Genomic DNA, 25,652 nt, shown 5'->3' with positions numbered 1-25,652 from the left:
TTTCTTTTTCTTCTCTGATTGCTGTGACTAGGACTTCCAAAACTATGTTGAATAACAGTGGTGGGAGTGGACATACTTGTCTCATTCCTGTTCTTAGAGGAAATGCTTTCAGTTTTTCAACATTGAGAATGATGTTAGCTGTGGGTTTGTCGTATATGGCCTTTATTATGTTGAGGTAGATTCCCTCTATGCCCACCTTTTGAGAATTTTTATCATAAATAGGTGTTGAATTTTGTCAAAAGCTTTTTCTTCATCTACTGAGGTAATCATATGGTTTTTATTCTTCAGTTTGTTAATACGGTGTATCACATTGATTGATTTGCGTATATTGAACACTTCTTGCATCTCTGGGAAAAATCCCACTTGATCATGGTGTGTGATCCTTTTAATATGTTGTTGGATTCTGTTTGCTAGTATTTTGTTGAGGGTTTTGGCATATATATTCATCAGTGATATTGGTCTGTAATTTTCTTTTTTGTAGTGTCTTTGTCTGGTTTTGGTATAAGGCTGATGGTGGCCTCATAGAATGAGTTTGGGAGTGTTCCTTCCTCTGCAATTTTTTGGAAGAGTTTGAGAAGGATGGGTGTTAGCTCTTCTCTAAATGTTTGATAGAATTCCCCTGTGAAGCCATCTGGTCCTGGACTTTTGTTTGTTGGAAGATTTTTAATCACAGTTTCTATTTCATTACTTGTGATTGGTCTGTTCATATTTTCTATTTCTTCCTGGTTCAGTCTTGTAAGTTTATACCTTTCTAAGAATTTGTCCATTTCTTCCAGGTTGTCCATTTTATTGGCATAGAGTTGCTTGTAGTAGTCTCTTAGGATGCTTTGTATTTCTGCAGTGTCTGTTGTAACTTCTTTTTCATTTCTAATTTTATTGATTTGAGTCCTCTCCGTCTTTTTCTTGATGAGTCTGGCTAATGGTTTATGAATTTTGTTTGTCTTCTCAAAGAACTAGCTTTTAGTTTTATTGATCTTTGCTCTTGTTTTCTTTGTTTCTATTTCATTTATTTCTGCTCTGATCTTTACAATTTCTTTCCTTCTACTAACTTTGGATTTTGTTTGTTCTTCTTTCTCTAGTTCCTTTAGGTGTAACGTTAGATTGTTTGTTTGAGATTTTTCTTGTTTCTTGAGGTAGGCTTGTATAGCTATAAACTTGCCTCTTAGAATTGCTTTTGCTGCATCCCATAGGTTTTGGATTGTCATGTTTTCATTGTCATTTGTCTCTAGTTATTTTTTTATTTCCTGTTTGATTTTTTTCAGTGATCTCTTGGTTATTTAGTAACGTATTGTTTAGCCTCCATGTGTTTGTGTTTTTTTACGTTTTTTCCCTGTAATTGATTTCTAATCTCATAGTGTTGTGGTCAGAAAAGATGCTTGATATGATTTCAGTTTTCTTAAATTTACTAAGGCTTGATTTGTGACCCAAGAAGTGATCTATTCTGGAGAATGTTCCATGCACACTTGAGAAGAAAGTGTAATCTGCTGCTTTTGGATGGAATGTCCTATAAATATCAATTAAATCTATTTGGTCTATTGTGTCATTTAAAGCTTGTGTTTCCTTATTCATTTTCTGTTTGGATGATCTGTCCATTGGTGTAAGTGAGGTGTTAAAGTCCCCCACTATTACTGTGTTACTTTCAATATCCTTTTTTATAGCTGTTAGCAGTTCCCTTATGTATTGAGGTGCTTCTATGTTGGGTGCATATATGTTTATAATTGTTGTATCTTCTTCTTGGATTGATCCCTTGATCATTATGTAGTGTCCTTCCTTGTCTCTTGTAACATTCTTTATTGTAAAGTCTATTTTATCTGCTTATGAGTATAGCTACTCCAGCTTTCTTTTGATTTCCATTTGCATGGAATATGTTTTTCCATCCCCTCACTCTCAGTGTGTATGTGACCCTAGGTCTGAAGTGGGTCTCTTGTAGACAGCATATATATGGATCTTGATTTTGTATCTATTCAGTGAGCCTGTGTCTTTTGGTTGGAGCATTTAATCCATTCACGTTTAAGATAATTACCGGTATATATGTTCCTAAGACCATTTTCTTAATTGTTTTGGGTTTGTTTTTATAGGTCCTTTTCTTCTCTTGTGTTTCCCACTTAGAGAAGTTCCTTTAGCATTTGTTGTAGAGCTGATTTGGTGGTGCTGAGTTCTCTTAGCTTTTGCTTGTCTGTAAAGCTTTTGATTTCTCCATCGAATCTGAATGAGGTCCTTGCCAGGTAGAGTAATCTAGGTTGTAGGTTCTTCCCTTTCATCACTTTAAGTAGAGCATGCCACTCCCTTCTGGGTTTTAGAGTTTCTGCTGAGAAATCAGCTGTTAACCTTATGGGAGTTCCCTTCTATGTTATTTGTTGTTTTTCCCTTGTTGCTTTCAGTAATTTTTCTTTGTCTTTAATTTTTGCCAATTTGATTACTATGTGTCTCGGCATGTCTCTCCTTGGGTTTATCCTGTATGGGACTTGCTGCCCTTCCTGGACTTGGATGGCTATTTCCTTTCCCATGTTAGGGAAGTTTATGACTAAAATCTCTTCAAATATTTTCTCAGGTCCTTTCTCTCTCTCTTCTCCTTCTGGGACCCCTGTAATGCGAATGTTGTTGCGTTTAATGTTGTCCTGGAGGTCTCTTAGGCTGTCTTCATTTCTTTTCATTCTTTTTTCTTTATTCTGTTCAGCAGCAGTGAACTCTACCATTCTGTCTTCCAGGTCACTTATCCGTTCTTCTGCCTCAGTTATTCTGCTATTGATTCCTTCTAGTGTAGTTTTCATTTCAGTTAGTGTATTGTTCATCTTTGTTTGTTTGTTCTTTAATTCTTGTAGATCTTTGTTAAACATTTCTTGCACCTTCTCCATCTTTGCCTCCATTCTTTTTCTGAGGTCCTGGATCATCTTCACTATCATTATTCTGAATTCTTTTTCTGGAAGGTTGCCTATCTCCACTTCATTTAGTTGTTTATCCGGGGTTTTATCTTGTTCCTTCATCTGGTATATAGCCCTCTGCCTTTTCATCTTGTCTATCTTTCTGTGAATGTGGTTTTTCTCCACAGGCTGCAGGATTGTAGTTCTTGCTTCTGCTGTACTGCATACACTTTAAATATTCATAACCCTCTCAGGAACCCTGCTTTGGACGTAGACATCTTTGCATGACCATAGAGTCATGCTAGTAAAGTACCCTGGGTTTGATACGTTTCCTGAAACTCTTTCTCGCTTTGAAAGTCTTGTGTTCTGGGGAGATTAAGGATGAAAAAGTTTTCATTTTGAACCCAGAAAGTCCTGGTTCCTTTATATTTCCTTGGAATTCTGCTTGGAAAATGATTCATTTGTTTTTTAGCTCATCTCTCTTTCCAGCTTTATGTTCTACATGACTTTGAGAAACCACTTGACAGTTTCATTATTCTGCCAAATCCACCAGCTCACATTTTCTGCTTTCTATATTTATTGCAGGTGACAATGTTGACAAATATTCCCTGCTAAATAACAGGAGTCACCTTTTATCTGGCCTAAAATAACAATATCCTCACTGTCCTTTAGGTTCTCACCAGCAAGTCTTCCGATTTCACTAACGATATCCTTGAAGCCCTTCTAGCTTCTGCCTACCATTCAGTCCTCAATCAATGCCACAGGTTTTAGGTTTTTAACGTTAACACCCCACTTCCAGCATTAAATTCTGTTCTAGTTAACAAACCACCATAAATCGTAGTGGTTGAAAACTGTAACAGTAGCTTATTTTGCTCACAAATCTGTCATGTGGGTAGGTCTGGGTGTCAAAATCTCATCTCCACTCTGTGCAGCTTCAGCTGGTCTGGCTTGACTGGAGCTGGGGAATCTACTTCCCAGAGGCTTACTCATATGGCTAGCAAGATATTCTGGCTGTCATCTGGGAACTGCACCAGGTCTGTTGGTTCTTCTCCACATGGACTTCTCCATGGGGCTACTTGGGTGTCCTCACAATTTAGTGGCTGGATTTTAAGAGCAGGTGGTCCAAGAAATAGGAATTGGGAGTTGCCAGTTTCTTAAAACCTCAGCCTCGACACAGAGATAGGTCACTTCTGCCATATTCTTTTGGTCAAAGTCACGCATATTCAAGGGAAGGAAATATAGGCATACCTTTTATGAAAGGATTATCAAAGAATTTAAAGGCATCTTAAATCCTCCTCAGTAGTCTAGCTGTGTACTCAAGGAAAAGGGGAAACAGATATGGTGAACAGCTATCCTTTCTCTGCCACAGTGTATTCTACCCTTTAAAAATAGTAGTCGTATATTCGATGGGTATTAAGTTACAGTTGTACAAGTTCTAGAGATCTGCTATACAACATAGTGCCTATAGTTAATAATATGATATTGTGAATTTAAAAATTTGTTGGGAGGATAGGGCTCCTGTAAAATATTCTTACTACAGGGGAAAGGGATGGGAGGAAAGGGACACAAGGAAACTTTTGGAGGCAATGGCTAGGTTTATAACCTTGTTTTTAGTGATTCTATCGTGGATGTATACATATGTTTAGACTCATCAAACTGTGTACATTAATAAATGCTGTTTTTGTATATCAATTGCACATCAGTAAGGCCATAAAAAAAAGTAACGTATTTGTAATCAACATCCCATCAAATGCTCAAAACTTATGTGTTCATCTCTGTGAATTTAGTTACTGGAGTATAATCATAGACAGTATATTAAAAAGAAACCCAGAGATTGTGGTCAATTTTTAGATACAACATGGACAAAGGATTTCTTGTATACCTTTAAATGGCTGGAGGTTTATAACATTTGTAGAGATCTGATATTTAGACATTTTTTCCTTATGTTGTACTAAAATCTTCTCTATTGAAAGTTTTACTCACAAGTACTAGTTTTATTTTCTTGACCATGCAAGACAAATCCAATTTCTCTTCTAATCTCTTTCTATACCACAGTCCATCATGTATTTGAAGTCATCTCTCATGGTACTCCTGAGTTTGGTCTCAGTACTACTAGTTGTCTTTAATATGTAATATCTTAAATTGAAAATAAATGCCTTCTAGATGTGACCTATTACATTTTTTTTCTTTTTAATGCAAGTTTAATTTTTGTAAAGAGAAAAGGGGAAAACTATTAGGTTATCCATTAAAATATTAATATTTTATGTTCAAGAAACTGTCTTATACATCTCTCAGAATTTGAACAAGAACCTTGTCAATTAGCAGAGCATTTACCATAAATTTAATTAAAAGTGAGTGTTCACCTGTTACGGTAATAAATGTCTCTTACTGAAGATGTTCTACTTATATACTTGCTAGAACTACCAGAAAAATAGGATTAGGTATGTATACTCTGATTTCAATATTAAGAATCCAAATTTGAAGAAATTAATTCCTTGCCCAAGTTTGGACAAATTAATGTAAGCTTAGAACAAAATATAAGTTCCTGATTCCATGTTCAATTATTTTTTTTCTATTATTCCATACTGTTAACTAATTTGTGTGGATATATTTAAAGTCCACATTCAAAGTTATGACAATTTATAGTATGTATAGATCATTAACTATGTACAGTCTATTGAAATTCAAGGAATCATATAGAGATTTTAAAAACCACATGGAGTGTCCAAATTTTGAAATGCAGTTTTGGCAATTTAAGTGTCAGCATATCTCAAACTTACTGAAGCTGAAAAGACCCAGTGAAGATTCTGTTTTGCTGTAATACAAATACAATATTCTAATATATGGAAATTCCTTGTTTTTTTTCTAACCATATTAACATATTTTTGGTTTTTAGTAATTACTCTAATTACTAGGTGCTCAATTTTTTTGTTCTCAATTAGCAATAGTAAATTAAGTTATTTGGGTATAACAGTAATTTCCTAGTGACTCTTAATTTAAAAAGTAATGTGTTACAAAGGGATTAGCATAGCAATCTTATCAACACCTGGAATGGGCACCACATAAATATCCAATAAGTTACTCCACCTCCTCTTAAAATTAGATAACTATGTAGTTGGAAATTCGTCATATGTAAAGATAAAAGAGAAGTCTTTTGTTATCACACAGAATGCAAAATCTAGCAACCTATGACTGACATTGGCATCCAGGAAGAGCTGTATCACCCTTCCTTTAAAAAAAACCAAACAAAAAAACAAACAAAAACAGGCCTATTTTTAACTGACTGACAATTTAGTAGTGAACTCTACCTATGGATGTGAGGATTTCGGAAGAGCAGAGCTGTACGTGTTAAGTCCAGACTCCCAGGCATAAGTCTAGTTATCTTAATTTAGTAGGTCTGCAACAGGGACTCTAAAATCAAGTGTATGTATTTCTAATAAGAAACCCAGGTGATTCTGATGTAGATGATCTATGGACCAGACTTAGAAAAACACTGGGCAGTGGCAGCTTTGCATATAGTCTCAGATTTCACTGCTTGGTATGTTTCTTTTAAGTTCTCTGCAAAAGTTACAATTCACATTGTCCCAAAGCATTTTTGCTGTGGATTTTAAAAGCTAGTTATACAATTAATTATGGCAACTGGAATTTAGACTCTGCCCCAGTTAGCAGAGTTGCTTAGTTAGAAAGCAACAATGGCACAACTTTGTGATGAAAGTAAACTCAGGTTGACTCACACATAACCAGAATACTCAGGGCTATTCATTATGTGTATGATCACGATCCAGCTCATTAGAGAATCCAGGCACTAAGCCTCATTCAGGATAACTTCCCAGAGTCTCTCCCATTCATGACCAAGTTTAAGTGACTTACTATATATCAGGAAAATTCAGTGGTGAAGAAGGCATTTAAGATTAACAGTGGAAAAACCTTTGAAGAATTAGGTAGATAAAAAGGTGATAAACTTGCAAATGGTCTAAGTAAGAGGTGAAATAAACTTTGCCAAAGGCAAAAAAATTTTTTTTTCAATAAGTAATGGGAAATATTGGCACCACCTTAAAATGGATGCCCCATTTATCTTAGCTCTTAAGATGTATAAGGAGACTTAGGTCATCAGTTACAAATACTAATGCTTCCATTTAGCAGTCATTTTCAAACTTTTTAATTAGAGGGAGGGGTCACGAACCTGCTGATCAATAACTTAATTTGCTTCTTTATGCCTTAACAAACAAAATCCAACTCTGTCTTCTGCCATTTAGCTGAGTAATTTGTGTCAGGCTCAGTTTCCTCATCTGTCAGGCTGTTTCCTCATCTCTAGAATGCAGAAATTGCAGTAAATGTTTCAGTAGCCTTTTCAGTACTACACTGTGACTCAAGAACAAAGAGGTATAGCAGTGTGGGTAGGTCTGTGAGTTCTTGGCTGTTAAGAAGTGAGCAAAAAAGATTTGCATTTACTTCTTCGCTGATTTAAACTTCTGTATCTCTTCCTCTCTTATCTTGCTTGTGGACAGTCTCCTTGATTTTACTCCAAATGCAAGACCCTGGAATCCAGTTGACTGCCTTTGTCTGAGCTGACAAAGAATTGTAGAATTCTTCGGTGTGGTGACCAAGTTTCTCACATACAGTTAATACATCTTAACAATCTTTCTCCTTGTTTATTTTCTTCCTGTTCTAGGTACAAGTCTCCCTGAAATATTTTAACATCCTGCTTTTTAAATTTCCTACCCCTTCACACCTTGATCAGAGACTCACATCATTTTCCCTAAGTGTAATCAGTCAAACAAGGATTTAGCCTTCTGGAATTACCAAGATAAGCAATTTTAGTGAAGTCATTCTGGACACTATAGTGTCATTTTGATGGTTTCCTATATTTGGGCAAGTAGAATGGGAGTCTGTGAAGTGCTGGAACTTCACTCTCTGGATCTCCTATTATGTCCATGTCTGGTTGTCCATCCTGCCCAAAGTTGAATGGAATTAAACCGACACTAATTGGGAGAAGCAGATAAAATGACTGCAGTTATATGAACTGTAAGGATTAACTAGTAACTTTAGTAAGAACTTTTGGGACATTGGATACTGATAATAAAGCAGTATCAATTAAGAAAGCTCTATAAATTAGGAGTTTGGAATTAATATATACACACTGCTATATATAACATAGATAAATAACAAGGACCTACAGTATAGCACAGAGAACTATATTCAATATCTTGTAATAAACTGTAATGGAAAAAAATGTGAAAAAGAATAGATATCCATATCTATTTTTTAATATTAATCCCAAACTCCTAATTTATGGAGCTTTCTTAATTAATACTCTTTCATCATTCATCAGTATCCAGTGTCCCCAAAGTTCTTACTAAATTTTCCTTTATAGATTATTACAAGTTATAAAGTTATACGTATATATACATACAACCGAATCACTTTGTTGTACACCTGAAACTAACACAACAATGTAAATTAAATATACTTAAAAAATGGTTGAAAAAAAAAGAAAGCTCTAAAACTGGGGGGGAAAACAACTGGCAATTAACTTAGAACCAAACCCTCCCTTGTGCCTGTAACTCTCAAACTGCAGATGAATGCTGAGCAGTTGTGAGTCTCAAGAATGCAGGACCTGTGCAGGGATTTCACATAAGCATCCATAATTTTATTTTCTGAAAGCATTCCTTGTCATTCAAGATATATAACTCAGGATAAAAATCAGCCCATTATTATTAGTGGGAGGTAATGGTTGTCATCTGTGTCTATAAACTATGTAACCAGGGCTTGGAGTTGAGGATATAAAGAGAAAACCAAAGCTATACATTTTTTAATGTGGTCTGCGTGTTCTGTTTTCAGTGAAGAAGAAGCGGTCAGAAATAAGGTAACCCTCAGTTTCTTCATCTCTGAAATCAGGATTTTAATGTTTGGCTTTGATGTTTGAAAATCAATGAAGACCACCCAAATGAGAACAGACAGAGGCTGTTTATTCAGATCTTACTCAAACAGCGAAGGCAGCCAACATCACTTTTATTTGGCCCAGACTCAACAGCAGACAGGGAAGTGGAAAAGCTTTATAGTGAAAACAGCAGGGAAGGTTTCAGGTCTAGTATGATCAGAGCTTGTTGGCCTGGGGAAACTGGGAGTCACCTAGCTAGAAGAAGGCATCTTGTGTGCATGATTTGGGGGACATATTTGGCTTTCAATGCTTGGTCCTGAGTTAGAAGTCAGGGTAAAATATAAGGAAACTGGCAGTCATTGACCAAGTCCTGATCATTCTGGGCCGACTGTTGCAGAGATTTTGGGTTGGTTTCCCAAACTGGTTGTTGTGGAGATTGTGGGTCAGATTTCTGTCATATGTGGTCTGGCCATTGTTCATTTGTATATTCAGTCTCCAAGGCTGCAAGTTTGTTGTCAGAACTGACCATGGAATGAGTTAAAAAGATGCCTCTGTTGCTGTTTTTGGAGATGGTAGAAGTATTATTAGACGATAAAGGAAAAGCAATAATATTTTGCAGAGAGAAGCAAGAAGCGTGTCTCCACGGATGTAAAAAATGTTCCACCTGCTGAGGGAAGGGTACCTAGAGAAACTGTATCTAATCCTGCCTAAGTGAAGGCCAGTATAAATGTCCTCCTTTCTCCTGGCTGATAAACTGTCCACATTGCTCTTCATAAAGATCTCAAATCCGCTGAGCATTTGAAACTTTATGTTCTGCTTCCAAAACCAGTAACAAAGTTCCAATTTTTCTAACCTGTGAACTGCTAGGGCTAAGATGTCCTTATCTCCGAAGTATGAGAAGACATACAGCCAACTCAGAGTCAGAGGATGTTGCAAACTTATTATAAAAGAGCTATCTAGTTCATATTTTAATATTAATTTACTTTGCTAGCCTTTTTGTTACAATTTAAAGCTTATTTCTTTTTTAGTACTCAGGCTTACCTCTATTTCATTTTCTTTTGTGTCTTTATATTCACGCTGTCCTGATTTTCCATCTATAAGCCTTGTTGCAAAACTTTCAGCCATCCCTTACCTTGAAAGAAGACCATCTTTCTACGTACACTGCAGCAGTCACCTGCTCACATGCACACAAATTCTGTAAGTTCTTTTTAGAGTTACCACAGCTTCCTTATCTTACCTGAGGTATCATTTTCCTCAGCTCTTCTCGACCTCCACTCTAGAGCCCTTTACGTGATCTCTATTCCTGCCCCGCCATGGTCTGAATGCCTAAACACAAACATCCTCCTCCAACAATCTGCTGTCCTTCCTTTCTCCTCCCTCCTTTTTCTAGATCTATTCCTCCATCTTCCCTCCCATTTCTCTTCTTCCTTCCTCTGGACCATAAAATATATTTGTTCCAACACTCCAACCATTCTGGTCAAACACTTAAATCCTTTTCCTACTTCATTGCCCTCCAGTACTAAATCCAACACTCTGTTTCCTTGACTTCTGAATCCAGTCCTGGAGGAAACTCATGATGGTCCAGAGTTGCATCCTTGTAAGTGCAGGGCCCCACCCTCAACAGCACTCCCCAGCTCCCTGGCAGGGCCACTCTGGGTCCAACTCAAGGCCCACTTTCATTCCTTGCAGAGGTTGTTTCAAACTTTTACTATTTACTCCTCCTCTTCTCTCAGGATAGAAATTTCTAGCTGTCCTTTCTCACCATCAACAAGACTTATCTGCAAGATTCTTTATTGCCTGACTCAGAGGAAGCCTTGCTCTTCATTTACATTCAAGTCTAATCCTCCAACATTTACTCTGGATCCCATTTTCTCCCATTTCAACAGGGGCCTCACTCCCCCATCTATTCCCCTCTTTCATAAAATGTTATTCTCTTTTAGACTTTATCCCCAAGGTTTTTCCTCTAGCCATGTAGTCTTCTCTCTCTCTCTTTGAGTAAACTTGTTTACTCCGTAATTTCAGCTACCACATACGCCCTGGAATTCTTCAAGCTATATCCGTAGTCCAGAGTGCTTTCTAAACTCCAGGCTGGTTTACCTAATTACCTTATGGATAGTTCCATTGACGTTTCCCTCTCTCTCTTCTTTCTCACCATTTACATAATGAGTTCTATTAATTTTACCTAACTATTTCATAAGTATTTTCATAAACCTATCAATTTTATTTATTGACTATTTCATAAGTTTTAATTTATTAAACTTCCTGGTACTGCCAAATCTTTTTTTAAAAACACAACTGTAATTAAGTATTCCCGTGTTTAAAATCATATAATAGTCCTCATCAAATTCAGTTTAAATGCAAATCCCTTCATATAACACAAAATGTCTTTCAGTATTTGACCCCTGCATCTCTCTAGCCTTTTGTTTCCCAAAGTATACTCAGAGGAACACTTTTTCTGTGGAATGTTTTACAAGTTGGGATGTGGGGAATAGGAGGGGAGTAGAAGACTCTCAAATTGGCCCTGGGACCAACAGCACCAGAATTACTTGAGACTTTATTATATATGCAAATTCTCAAGCTTCACCCTAGACCTACTGAATCAGAAACTCTGGTGGTAGAGCCTACCGATCTGTGTTTTAGCAAGCCTGCCCAGTGATGCTGAAAAACACTAAAGTTTGAGAACCACCATCTTAGAGAATCACAATGTACATTAGCATCTTACTACAAGAAGTCTGGAAATAACGTATTTAACTTCATTTAAGCAAAATTTCCTCAATTTGAGCATGGACCATGTGTGTGTGTGAGAGAGAGAGAGAGATACTCACTAATATCCAGTAGAACTAACGTTAGAGAAACTTGCCAAAAGCCTGCAGCCTCACATTGCTAGTAATTCCCCAATTAGTGTCATGTGCCTTTGCATTTAAACATCCCACTGCATTACTCTACCAAATATCTCCCCCCAACCCTTGTCTGGCCAGCTCCTTAGAGGAGGTATTTCAAAATTATATGCTTATTGAACAAATACATGGGATGGAACAGAAATATGTTGTAGAAACCTTAGAAGTGTTGCTAGGTCTTACTACCATGAAGATATAATCTGTTATTTCAACACTTTTTTACATATAATGGTTCTCTCTGTATATTGATCTCTTCTTAATGGAGTATCTTCATATTTTCTTCTTTGATATTGTGAAAGTATAATGTACATCTTATCAGCTTGTCTGTACAAGCTTTTTGTTTTGAAATATCCTTTATAAATATGATGACTAGAAGGTTTTTCAGCTGATCCTACACCCTGGTGACTTTCTACTTTTAAAAATTTCTCTCCCCATTATACTTTCACAGTCTTTCTTTCATATCTCTTTCCTCAATTATCTATTAACAAAATAATTTTTAGACACTATAATAACAATGACCATATTAAGATTGACATACTAAGTCATAGCTTTATAAACCTATTGTATTTTATTTGTTATTAATGAGGTTAATATATATTATACTTTTATATAATATAAATATATTTTATTAAATTTTTCTTGTGATACATATTAATTCATAGGGGTTTTAGTAAATATTAATACACTTATTACTAGCTTTCAGAATTTCTACTGCCATTATCTTAATTTTTCCAACCACAATTTCAAATGCCCCAGTAGACTTCTTAAATATTCATAAAGTGTTACTTAGAAAAACTGAGTCCCTAAGCAGTCAAGTATTCTTATATAATGGTTGTACTACATGTTTCAACCATGCAGTTTATTCAAATGCACTAGTAAAATACATAAAGCATGATTTATGCTACTGATATGTGGTACGTAAAAACTTCATGACTCAGCATCAGGTTTGGTTTATTCTGATGCAGCATACAGAATTTTATGCAAAAATCATTACCAACTGTAATCCTCTGATGTCATAAAAAAGTAATCTGTGACAACTAAGGGACTTTGGAATTAATGTATATTCAACTACTTTGGTCTCTCCCCTTTCCCAGATCACTCTTTGCAGAATGATGATAAGTGACTCTGGTGTTAGACATGTCATCAGTAGTCATTTATTTTTATTTATTCACATTACTTGAAACGTTAGGCATATAGTTTGGCTATATACACATCAAGATGATTAATGATAGTATTCTCATATAGTCCACCGTTGCCATCAGAACTAATTTTACTTACAATCTTCACAACTCACCAGGTTCTCTGGCTTTCTGACTACATCATAGAGAAGGAAATCTATTGAGCTTAATGTAATGAATAAATAATTATGTTATTGTGACCATAATAAATTCTTGTTCATAAAAGAAAGATAAATTTCAATAGAAAATGTAATTTAATAATAGGCAAAGTGAGACATTTGTAAGCCTTTTTTGCTGCCTTTTTCTTATTAAAGATCTTCTGATGTGCCTTGGTGTACCTAAGGAATTAAAAGAGGAAGGCTGCCAGAGTTTCAAGTGGTTCTCAGGGACCAGATATATAAGATTCTTAAGGTCCTTTGGAGACTGCTTATAGTTCATTCTGCCAATTTGAAGTAATTTGTCCTAGCCACTAATTTTTTGACTATTTTAGCTCTTCGACTTTTAGTAACTGTTAAATTTTGAGCTTAAAGGTAAATCAACAGCATTTGGAAGCACCCTAGGAAAATTAAAGTCCCTAAAGGTGCATTATAGTCTGTGTATGAGGTCTCTAACAGTAAGTGGATTTAATACAGGATTATATTTTAACTTAAGTGAGAATATAATAGTGTGATGACTCATCCAAATCTGGTTACCTGTCTTGGGCAGCATTAGACGATAGGCATACAACCATTCAGCAGAGGGTGGCTGTTCTTTGGAAAAGACATGGTAGTTGGATAGGGCAAAAGATTGGATCAAGTAAAATCAAATCCACCTTTTGTATGAGAGCCCATAAATTTCCTGAGCTACACATTGGAGCTTTCAGATATCCTGGATATATAAGATTATAAATAATTTAGCAAAAACAAGGAAACAGTATGCTTCCCACTGAGTCATATACTTGAGTGAAAATTGTCTTGTCTTTATCTTTTTTGCCTAATTTAAAAAAGTACATGTGAAAGAAGTGTTATAAGAAGAATGCCCACCAAACAAAGTGACCAGAATAATTTATTTGTGTGTTCAAAGGAATTGTGTTTGTTGAATATGAAGTTTAGATGTTAAACATTCAACATTGTTATTATACTCTGTTAATCTCACTGTAAATTTAGATCATTGAGGCAACACTCTTCCTACAGGTGAGAGTGGAGAATTCATTCAGTATGGTAAATCAAGAAGGATTCTAATATGATTTAAATACACATACATGCACAAAAAAGAAAGATAGACTTAGGAAGTTTTTGTTAACTATATACATTTGTGAGTGGAATGAGAGAGTTCCAGACCATTCATGCAACTTGTATATGCTGTCGTATTTAACAGTACTGGCTTTGTAACCAGGCAGTCTTGCTTGAGTTCAGCCCACTTTACTACCAGTGTGACTATGGACAAAATATTTAGGCAGGACAAATTTTATATACAACACACACACCTCATTGTACAAACAGAATTCAACCTTTTGCCTTGGAAGAAGCCACATTAAAGGGATAATTTCTACAATAATAATTCCTAAGGTCATGAACTGCAATAGAGGAAGAGAAACCTCCATTCCAGAACCAAAGTATTTAGGAGTTCAAGCCTGGCCATTGTGACCTTACCCTATGGGATGCATTCAATGAAGAGAGGAAACCTGAATTTAATAGCTTTGGCCAGCATGATCTGAGAGTTGTTCCATTACCCCTTTTCTCTAATCCTCCTGTTTGACAGTGACATCTAACTAAAGTCATACCATTTAACCTTTTCTTTTGCATGTTGTGTGATCTTGTGAGCAGAGTAAGAAACGGGACATTCCTCGGGAAGATCAGGGACCAACCACCAAGAATTTGGATTTTTGGCCCCAACTTATTACACTGATGGTCACGATTATTGATGAGGATAAAACTGCCTACACTCCTGTCCTGAATCAGTAAGTACGCTGTTTTGGTAATAAATGGATTTTATTCCACTAAACTTAAGAAAACAAAATATTTGAAGTATGGCTTATACTCTCATGACAATGACAAACTTTTCCAAAATCAAGCTATAGAAAGCAGTATATTTTTACTTTTATCAGTAAATATTAATTCAGTGATATTATGAATTTTTAGTTTCAGCCTCATACAGAGTGATTATTTGGATATGGAGACAAATATTTCCCACAAATTTATTTTTAGTTGATGTAGAAAAATTTCTTCTTTCCACTGGTTTGTTTCATTGTCTTAAAATAAAAAAAAATGCAATCCCCCAAAACTAAAAAGAATGTTAAAGAGCATTAACGTATTCCACCGTGACTTTATTAATAGTAAGGATTTTTCAAAAAAACTTGATTTCAAAATAGTTGTGTATGCTAGATGTAACAAATTTAATGCAGTATTTAAGAGAACAAGTCCATTTTCTCAAATAACCTAAGCCTATGCCTCCATGCATAGAATTTATAAATTATGAGCAGGTTAGCAAGGCAGATGAATTAAAATTCGTGGCTGTTCTAGAAGACTCTGAAATCATCAACTTATCAACTTAACACTAGCTATGAGACCTTGGGCAAATTATCTAATTTCCCTGGGTCTCAGTTTCCTCATATATAAAATAAGGATATATTACCAGATAATTTCCAAGATCCAGTCCACCTTTAATGTTGCACATTTAGGATTTATTTCACACCCACACGTCGAGAGCTATACAACCAAAATAACAGCTGACTCTGCCCGCAGGGCATTTGCAATCTGGTAATGGAGAGAATATCCTGACATATTGGTCATACCTGAAAACCTGTGGGCAGCAGGAATAGCAAAAGTAGACAGACCATGATGTACATTCAGGCTTAATATGGAGAACTGGTTTTATTATTTCTAATTTTTTGTACTGGTCAAGACAGTTAGGGTCAAAAAGCTTGTGTGGAATACAATTGAAATTCCAATTATAGAAGAAATACCTGTAAGTATTCCAATTTTTATCTTTTCCTGTTTCTTCACCACCCATTTTCACCTGCCCTGAATTTCTTCTAAATGTGGAGAAAGTATTCCTCTCTTTGATAGGCAATGACAGCATCATTAGGTTTACCTTTACACTTTCTTCTTCCTTTTCCCCTTATATCCACCTTTTCTGCCTCATGCCAGAGTGTATCATGATGACCATCTGTAGAGACTTTCTCTTATTCTTTTCTGATAGCTCAGGACTAGATCCTCTCTTTTAACATATGGCATGTCCTCAGTTCCTCCTGGACAGCTTTGTGGGCTAGATATGTTTTCTCATTCATTCTTTGGATCTTTCTTGAAGATACAGTAGATTTCCTAAAGGTAGGGACATCAATAACTTGTTTTAAGACTGTGCCCTCGGGCTGGGGTAGGTCAGTTGATTAATGAGAATGGAATGAAAACAAACATCTGCTGAGAAATGCTAATTAAAGGTTATTAGAAAGGATTTTATTTTTAATCAAATGAATTCTTTACATTTACCAAATATTCAGGATATGACTATTAAAAGATAACATTATAAAATCATGGAATCAAAGTTCCCCAGAATCATCCTTAATCATATACCATTAAAGATATACGAAGATTTTAGTTACTTTTTTGTGACTGTGTTAAAGGAAGTGGAGGGAATGCATTTACTTATGGCAAAAATAAATTTTAAATTATGAGCTAAATTAAGTCTACTAAGTATAAAAATGAGCAAGGACACAAGGAAAGAAGAGAAATGTCTTTGTCTTGCTTTTTATTTTTGTTTATAGTGTCAGTTTGGAGTCACTTTTGTTCCAATGAAAACCTAGTTCTAATAAAGCTGAACGCTTTCCCTCTGTTGGGAATCTATGCTTTATGATTGTATTTGCTCAGATTTTGAAGATGTTCTAAAGATTTTTTGCTTACTAAGGATCATTGCATTTTGTTTCTCATTTAATTAAATCTATATTTTAAGTGAACTCACCTAGATAGCAAGGTGTGCTCTTAGTGGCCAATGTTGCATTTGTGTAATTTGGTGAGATTTCCATTCATGCATGTTTCTTTATTTGTGCAATGTGTCATCACATTTAGGCATCACTAATTATCTCACTGGGTAGTTAGACTATTAGGATCAAATAGGCTGATAGTTGCGAATGCAGATTCTGAGCTCCATCCCAAATCTACGGAGTTAAAATCTGAATTTGGCACAGAAGTCTGCATTATTAATAAAGTATCCCTTGTGTGGTTTGTATACACCAGAGTATGAAGGCACAGGTCAGTTTGTGAAGGACATGTCCAGCTAAAACAAGTTTTGGTTTTTATTTTGAAGGTAATGGCAAGAGAACGGATGATTTAAAAAGATAGGTCTTATTTTTATATCTTTCTTGTTTTTAATATCTAAGATTATTGATATAAATAATTAATTGAATGAAGTATTCATGGTTATTTTGACTTAAAAAATATTGCAAGCATTTGCTTATTCAAGTTTGATAACAGTTTATAATAGTTGCAGAAAGTAAACATGAGGGGAAGGATTTGTTTTATTTTGTACACCAGTATGTATCCAGGCATACATATTGGTTGAATTAATGAATACATTAAAGTAAATCCATATGTGTAATTGGTATCTGTTCTCTCTGTTCCTACTCCATTGATTAACTGATGTACTAGAGTATTTCCTTGAGTGATACATCTTCACATTTTAAAGATTAATTTTATGAAGTGGCTTTCCAGGTGTTTCTATTTCATTGAAACTGAAAACTATTAAGCACAGTATTTTCAGATCTTTCAATGTGGGTCTCTCTCTCCCTTTTAAATAGATGTATTGAGGTATAACTGAATACAGTTAAAAATTTGATTAGTTTTGACATATGCATCTAACCATGAAACCATCACCACAATCAAGATAATAAAGATATCTGTAACCCCAATAAGTTTCTGTGTGCCTTATGCAACCCACCCCAGGCAACCAATGGTCTGCTTTCTAATACAACAAATTAGTTAGAAATTTTTATCCTTTTGTATAAAGGAATAATATATTATGTACATTTCTTTGTCTAATTTCTTTCACTAATTACAACTATTTTGAGATTCATCCAGGTGGTTGCGGGTATCAGTACTTCATCTCCTTTTATTTCTGAGTAATATTCTACTATATAGATACACCACAAAATGTTTATCCATTCGTCTCTTAGGGTTAGGGTTAAGGTTAGGGGGTAAATTTGGATTTTTTTTCAAGATTAGGTTTCTGTGAATATTTGTTTGCAAGATTTTGTGTAGACATATTCTTTTATTTTCCTTGGGTCATGTAATATGTACATGTTTAATATTTCTTAAAACTGCCAAACCACTTTCCAAAGTGTTTGTATATTTCCAACACTTAGTACAATTAGACTTTTTACTTTTAGCCATTCAAATAAGTGTAGTGTTATCTCCTTGTGGTTTTAATTTGCACTTTCCTAAGAACTGATATTGACCATCTTTTCATCTGCTTATTTGCAATACATATATCTTCTTTGGTGAAATGTCTGTTCAAATCTTTTTGCCATTTCCAAATTGAGATGTTTATCTTCTTATTAATGAGTTGTAATGGCTCTTTAATTATACTAAATAAAGGTCTACTGTTATGTAAATGTTGCAATATTTTCTCCTAGTTTGTGACTTTCTCTTCCATTTATTACTAGTTTCTTTTGGAGAGCTGTTTTTAAGAAAATAATTGATAGAGTAGTCCAATTTGTTGATTATTTTCTTTTATAATTCGGGCTTTCTGTGTCCTACTTAAGAAAATGTTGCAACACCCCGAGTCAAGTTGCAATACTGTAGTTTTCTTCTAGATATCTTACATTGAGATCTGTGGTTCATCTCCAGTTATTTTTTGTATACGGTATGATATAGAGTTTAAGATTATTTGGGATTTTTTTCATATGTTTAATCTTTTCAGCTCTATTTGTTAGAAAAATTATCCTATCCCCATCGAATTGCTTTGGTAACTTTGTCAAAAATCAATTAATTATATGTGTGAGTCCAATTCTGTACTCTCTGTTCTATTGATCTGTATATCTATGGGTCTTTTAGTGATTAACTTCGGCTTTTGTCTGGAAAACTCTTTGTCTCTCCTTCAATTCTGAAGGACAACTTTGCCATGTAGACTATTATTGGTTGGCAGGTTTTCTCTTTCAGCATTCTGAAAAATCATTCCACTCCCTCCTGGCTTGCAAAATTTCTGCTGAAAAATTCACTGATAGTCTTACGGGGATCCCCTTCAGTGTAACAAACTCCTTTTATCTTGCTACTTTTAGGATTCTCTCTTTGTCTTTTATATTTTCTCTTTGCTGAAATCCTCACTTTGTTCATGCATTGTTCTCTGACCTCAGTGAGCATCTTTATGACCATTATTTTGAACTCTCTATTGGGTAAATCACTTATCTCTATTTTATTAAGGTCAGTTACAGGTGATTTATCTTGTTCTTTTGTTTGGAACATATTTCCTTATTATTTTTTTTTTCATTTTCCTTGACTCTTTGTGTTGGTTTCTGCACATTAGATTAGACAACCACCTCTCCCAGTCTAGACAGACTGTCTCATCAATCAGCCCAGCCCAAGCTCCTGGTTGTCTCTCAAACCTTTATGGTTGTCCAAGCTGCCATCTTTGTTCTTAGTGGCTCCCTAATTGAGGGTGTGCCAAGACCGGTCAGTGTTTCAAGGAAAAGGATAAAAGTCAGCACCTAGATGCAGGCTAACTAAAAGCTGTACCCTCAGGCAATAGATGGGAAAAGATATAGTTAAGCCCCTTGGAAGGAGAAATTGGAAGATGGGCATTATTGCCTGCTTCCTCTGCACTGAGCCCAGGTGGATAGCCATGACAGTGGGGGAGGGACAAGCAGGGTGCTTCTGCACCTGTTGAAAAGCTGCTTGTTTTGTTTGCTCTAGTCCTGTGGGACTTGTGAATGAAAGACCCACTGGCTATCAGAGCTACATGATTTGGGAACCCATCCCTCAGCTTGCAGCCATAAAAGTTGATGTATTAAATATGTGGACAGGCTCCTTCCAGGGAAGTACTGGTGGTTTGGTTTCATTGTTGGATCAAGCAAGAGGGAGAATGCAGGGAAGTGCCCACCAGCTCCTCTGGGCTCTAAGAAAGATCTCAGCCAGCCTTTAGATGCATGCTAAATTAGAAGCCAGACCCTCAAGCATTAACTTGTAAAGTATGCAGTCAAATCCCTCCAGGGCAAGACTGGGAGATGGGCATTTTTACCTGCTCTTTCTGGGCTGAGCCTTGAGGAGACAGCCACAGGGAGTGATGTGCACCCACTGACAAATGCGTCTTTATTTGCCATAGTCCTATGAGCCACTGGATTTCTCTCAGTGGGAATTTCTCCATGTGTAGTGTTGTTGTACATTCATTGCATCTGTGGGTGGAGGGAAGTTCCTATGTTGCCATCTTGGTTCCTCCCAAAACTGCTTGTTCTTGATTGTGTTTTTGTTATTTGTCTTTCAAGGAATTTTTCCATTTAATCTAAGTGGCAATTTGCTGTTGTACAGTTGCTCATGACATTTCTCTATTATGCCTTTAATGTCTATAAAATCTGAAGTCATTTCTCTTCTCTCATTCTTAATATTGATATTTTGTATCTTCTGTTTTCCTGTCTAACTGGCTAGCCATTTATGAATTTTATTAGTCTTCTGAAAAAAAAAAAAGAAACAGATTTTGGTTTCATTAAATCTCAATATTGTTTTTGGTTTTAAAGTAAATTGGTGTCTTCTCTATTTCTTATTATGTTCTTTCTTTTGTAAGTGTAGATAACTGTTAAGTGGCTCCAGCAGTAATCCAGTGAGAAAATATGAGGACTTTGGATAAGATGATGGAGAGGTAGGATCAGATCTGAGAAATATTTAGGAGATAAATCAAGAGATCTTGTTGACTAACTGCATTGAGTGGAAGGTTAGGAAAGAAGATGGAGACAATGAACACGCTGTATTTATGGGAGCACCATTAATTGAGATAATAAATTCAGGAGGAAGTCTCAGTGTAAGGAAGTACATAGTTAAAAGAAGTATACAGTGAGTTATATTTGGATATATAGAGATTTGGCTATCTGTATGACTTCCATGAATCATATGCAGTAAGCAATTGTATACTTAGCTGTGAAATTCCTTTAGACTGATGACAACCAAATGTATAATGTAGGGGAGGTTCACTAAATATGCTTGAGAGTAAGAAATCTTATATCTTTTAAAATATTTGTGTAATTTTACTCTGATTATTTAAATTATTCTGACTTAACATTACTTTGTTTTTGTAATGCTGACCAAAATGTAAGCAAAAATATGTTTCATCCATTCTATGGTCCTGTGTATTTGCATGTATTTTATTATTGTCTGTAATTTCTTTTAGCATCTTTCCAAAGTATTGAGCCACAGTGAAGGCTCAATTTATTTTCTCTCTGCATTAAGAGTATATATCAGAGAGGCTCCAATATGTTGAATAGAAAATGGAACAATTTTCAAAAATCTGTTTCATTTGTGAAGATGAGGTATGCTGCTTTTATTTTGTCAAGGCTGTGGGATGAGCCATAACATTATTTTCAAATTTTATGTTTTAAAACATAGTGTGCTTCATTTGCTGCAGTGAGAAAATTGGGTTTAAGCTACTTTGATCAAAGATGTACATCTTCTTCTTTCTGTTTTGGAACTAATGCTCTTCAAATATTAAAGCTGTTGATGTCTTTGCTTGCACTGTGGCTTCCCTAAATTATTTTTCTATTTAAAACTTTGTTACAAAACTGTTCATTATGCTAAGAAGTAGAGAGAGTATACAATGGAGCTGTATATCCATAACTCAAACTCAACGATTACTAAGATTTTGTCATATTTTCTTCACCTATACATTGAGCTTTATTATTTTTTTTTCCTTTGCTGAATTCTTTTAAACAAATCTCAGACATATATCATTTCATCCCTAAAAATTACGGTTATTTTCTTACATATGACAATGTCATTCTCACAACTAATAACACTAACAGTAATGCATTAGTATCGTGTACCCCTTCCCGTAATCAAATGCTGCTGTTTTTCTTTAAAAATCCCTTTTTACATTTGTTTTGTTTTAGTCAGGATTCAGATGAGGTCCACATACTACATTTTGGTTATTTTGTGTCATAAGTCTCTTTCCTCGTAATTCCTCTCCCTTAACTTCTCTTTTATCCATGCCACTACTTTCTTAAAGAAGCCATGTTCATTGTCCTTTAGAATGTTCTACTTTCTGGATCATTCTGCTTGTCTCTTTCTTATATTTAATTTGTTCCACCGTATTCTGTACTCCCCATAGCTGAGCATTAGCTTAAAGGCTATCTTTCAATTCCTTTTTTGTTTGTTTGTTTTTCAAGAATAACTCACAGGTGACTCTGTGTACTTCATACTCCATCACATCCGCGGTCACATTAAGTCTGGTTGTTCCCCCTGTGGTCATGCCAAGATTGATCAGTGCTGCCAGCCTGATCCTTCCATTTCAGTGTTTCTGTTGACCTCTCCTCTAATGCTTTCATTTATTTATAATCATTTCAGAATAAGTTATTCAATTAGGGATGGCAAAATTGTGATTTTATAATGTTATTTGTTCAACATTTAGTTAGAATTTTTCTGTAAAGAAGGACTTGCCTTCATCAACTAGGGCTGCTTATCTGGTTATTGTCGATGAAAATAATCAATAAATAACCTATATTAGAAATAGAAAAGAATTTTATTTGAGTCAGACTGAGAACTCTAGCCTAGAAAACAGCCTCCCAGAAAACTCCAAGGAACTGCTCCATAGAAGCATGGTTATCAGCACAGTTTTATATCTTGTCAGAACAAAGAACATGAAACAAGCCAGGGATACATTCCTTCAAGGTGTCAAAAAAAACAAATCAGCACGTACACGGTGAGTCAGTATAGCCTTGGCACCTGGGAAGGGAGTCTTATCATCGAAGGAGTACCAGCATTGGTGCCCCGGAAAGGGAGGCATCTAATCTTTATTTTTAACATGGTCTTTCTTTACTTCTGCTCAGTACACCCTGCTTTTTAATAATTAAAACACAAGCACAGCTTATGTTTGATAGGCCACAAACAGGCTGCTTTAGTTAGCATAAAATTCAAGTTAACTCATATATAAGCCAGAATGACTTCCCCATATCGCAGTATGTGAAAATTTCGTGTATCATTACCCTGAAATAGAGCAAGTATAGGAAAGATAAGGCAAATATTCAGTTCTTTCTTTTAAAGATTTTTATTCCATTCTTTTTTTCTGCTCTATTTACTTTTATTATTTTTCATTAAAATTCTCATTTAAATAAATATGTATTGAATATTTGATGGTTGCCAGGTACTATGCAAAGCTGGGGCCACAAAGATTTAATCCGGAAAGAGATATACAAAATCAAACATGAACCTTAAGCTGTGCCTGCCACAATCACAGGTCATTCTGAGATCAAATTCCTCACCTTAATCCCTTGTTAAGGTAATCTAATAAAAAAACTAGATTTGGAATTAGACTAAGAAATCCAGAGATTGAGATAGTTGACAAGAATAGACATTGAAAGGTTATGAGTTTGGAGATGGCTATAGTAAGTGATCCAAAATTAAGAATAAATCAAAATGATGTGTAAATAGAAGCCAGGAGATAAACATGGTTGGAGAAGAAGGCAGTTTTCAGTAAAAGAAGGGAAAGGATGCTTGCAAGGAAAAGCAGAAACGATGAGAATAGCAGAGTCTTGGTATTGGTGGACTTTTTTTTTTTTTTTTTTTTTTTGCGGTACGTGGGCCTCTCACTGTTGTGGCCTCTCCCGTTGCGGAGCACAGGCTCCAGACACGCAGGCTCAGCAGCCATGGCTTACGGGCCCAGCCGTTCCGCGACATGTGGGATCTTCCCGGACTGGGGCACGAACCCGTGTCCCCTGCATCGGCAGGCGGACTCTCAACCACTGCGCCACCAGGGAAGCCCTGGTGGACTTCTTAGGTGAGGATCCTGACGGTGGTCACTCACCGCACTCCCCTAATGCCTTCACCTCGGAAGGAGCTTTTTGTTCCTGGTGCAAGGAGACTGACTACTAGTGTTTGCTCCATCTGTTAAACCTAGTTCAGCTTTCCTTGGGTTCCAGTACAACGTGGCAAGGCAGTTTAGTCTTGTTTCTCCATTGTGCAAAGTATACTTATCAAAATTACCTTCTAGTTATTTGCAGTTACTTGAGCTGTGATCCTTATAGCCAAAGTAGCATAACTAAACCATTATGATAGTACATGGAGCAACATGTGTATTCCACTATAGTTGCAGTTAGGTTGCTGTTGAAGTGTAAAGGAATGCTTCCAATTTCAATTGCTGGGATATAAGCAAACAATATATTTCCTATGAGTAAACAGTTCTGCAGAGCTAGGGTTTACATTGGGGAGAATGGATAGCCAGAAAATCTGAAAACCTGGGCTAACACTACCTGAATAAAAGCACACACACAAAAAAGAAGTCATTTTGAAAGCTTTTACTAATGTTAATTACAGCCGACTTAAATTTTAAAATAGATAAGGTGTTTCTCTGCAAATTCCCAAAACAATAACACGTTATCTGGAAAGAATAATAATATTTTTCTAAGAGCATAAGAGTACTGTTGTAAGATTGCTAACTAAGAATTGTACTAATTCAGTCACTTCTGAAGATTTCAATTTTCTGCCTCCCTGACTGCACATCATAGAGAAAACAAAAGGTTCATCTTGGATTTTCAGTCTATTATGCTTGCCAGATGATTTATGTACAACTAGATATCTACGTTATAAATATTACAACCATCGTATAGGGAACTATGGGAAATTCATTGGAGCCAGACACTGTACTAAGCATTTTTCACAGTTGAATGTTTAATTGAATCCTAAATGTAATTATAATAGAATCAGTGCTGTTAACATCCCCAAAGTGCAGACGATGAAACTGAAGCACAGTTAGTAAGTGGCAGAATTAGAATCTAAGCAACCCTCTGCATTAACAAAATGATTAACTGTGGGGAAAAATCCCATAAGTCAGGGCATTAATCCTTTAGGTCCATCCAGACATTTCTGATGTCTCAGTGATTAATCTGAATCTGGTCATGATAAACCTGAAACAATAATGACAGAAGTTTAAAGTGCAAGATATGCCATATGATGGCACCAGTTGTAGTTGTATATAAACCAATAGACAAAACGCATACAATTTGTAATTTACTGTAAGAAAAATGTAAATGTGTAGTGCATACTCACTGGCACCCTCAGGAGAAACCATGAAAGAATTTTTTTTTTCTAGAATTCTCTGTGTTAAAAACCTTGCTTCCCAAGCATTTAGGATACACAAAAATGATCAGTTTTCCCTTGTGGATTAGGTGCAAGAAATGTCAGAACCAAGGCCCACATTTAATAACTCTATAGAATCTAACTTCATACCTTTCTACATTTCTATGTCTAATATCATTTTATTTTTATATCCTCATTTTTCTTCTCTTTTTTTTTAAACATATTTTCTTCCTGGAGGCCCCCTGTGTCCTCCTGCTGGATTCTAAACTGGTTGTTCTCTAGGTCTGTTGCAGAGCTGTTATTTGGAGATAGTGATGGCTACCATTGGTTTAGAAGGTTTCATTCATTTAACTTATGTTGATTACTGGGCAATATGTTACAAACTGGAGATTCAGCAATAAACAAGACAAAAAAAGTTCTTTATTACTTTTCCTGGGGGGGAGAGGAGTTAGATGGCAAGGCACCTAAAAATAAACAGATAATACCATGTTTCAGGTATTGATAAATGCTATGGAGAAGGTAAAGCAAGACAATACTGAAAACAATGACTTGGCAGAAGTGAAGATCAGTGCTAATATGTCAATTTCAATGGC

General features: G+C 35.7%; 1 protein-coding gene across 2 annotated transcripts in view; it reads left to right on the top strand.

Moving 5' to 3' along the window:
* UNC13C (unc-13 homolog C) overlaps window positions 1–25,652 on the top strand; it is a 790,070-nt gene that overhangs the window by 560,427 nt on the left and 203,991 nt on the right. For both annotated transcript variants that reach the window (XM_049705963.1, XM_049705964.1), the window contains one exon: window positions 14,623–14,756. In XM_049705963.1, the coding sequence (XP_049561920.1) occupies window positions 14,623–14,756 (134 nt within the window). The remainder of the gene's footprint in view (window positions 1–14,622; window positions 14,757–25,652) is intronic.

The sequence above is a fragment of the Orcinus orca genome, chromosome 2 (genome assembly GCF_937001465.1).
Source record: "Orcinus orca chromosome 2, mOrcOrc1.1, whole genome shotgun sequence".
Lineage (NCBI taxonomy): Eukaryota > Metazoa > Chordata > Mammalia > Artiodactyla > Delphinidae > Orcinus > Orcinus orca.
The sequence above is the reverse complement of the archived record's forward strand: the minus strand, read 5'-3'. Positions and strand labels throughout refer to the sequence as shown.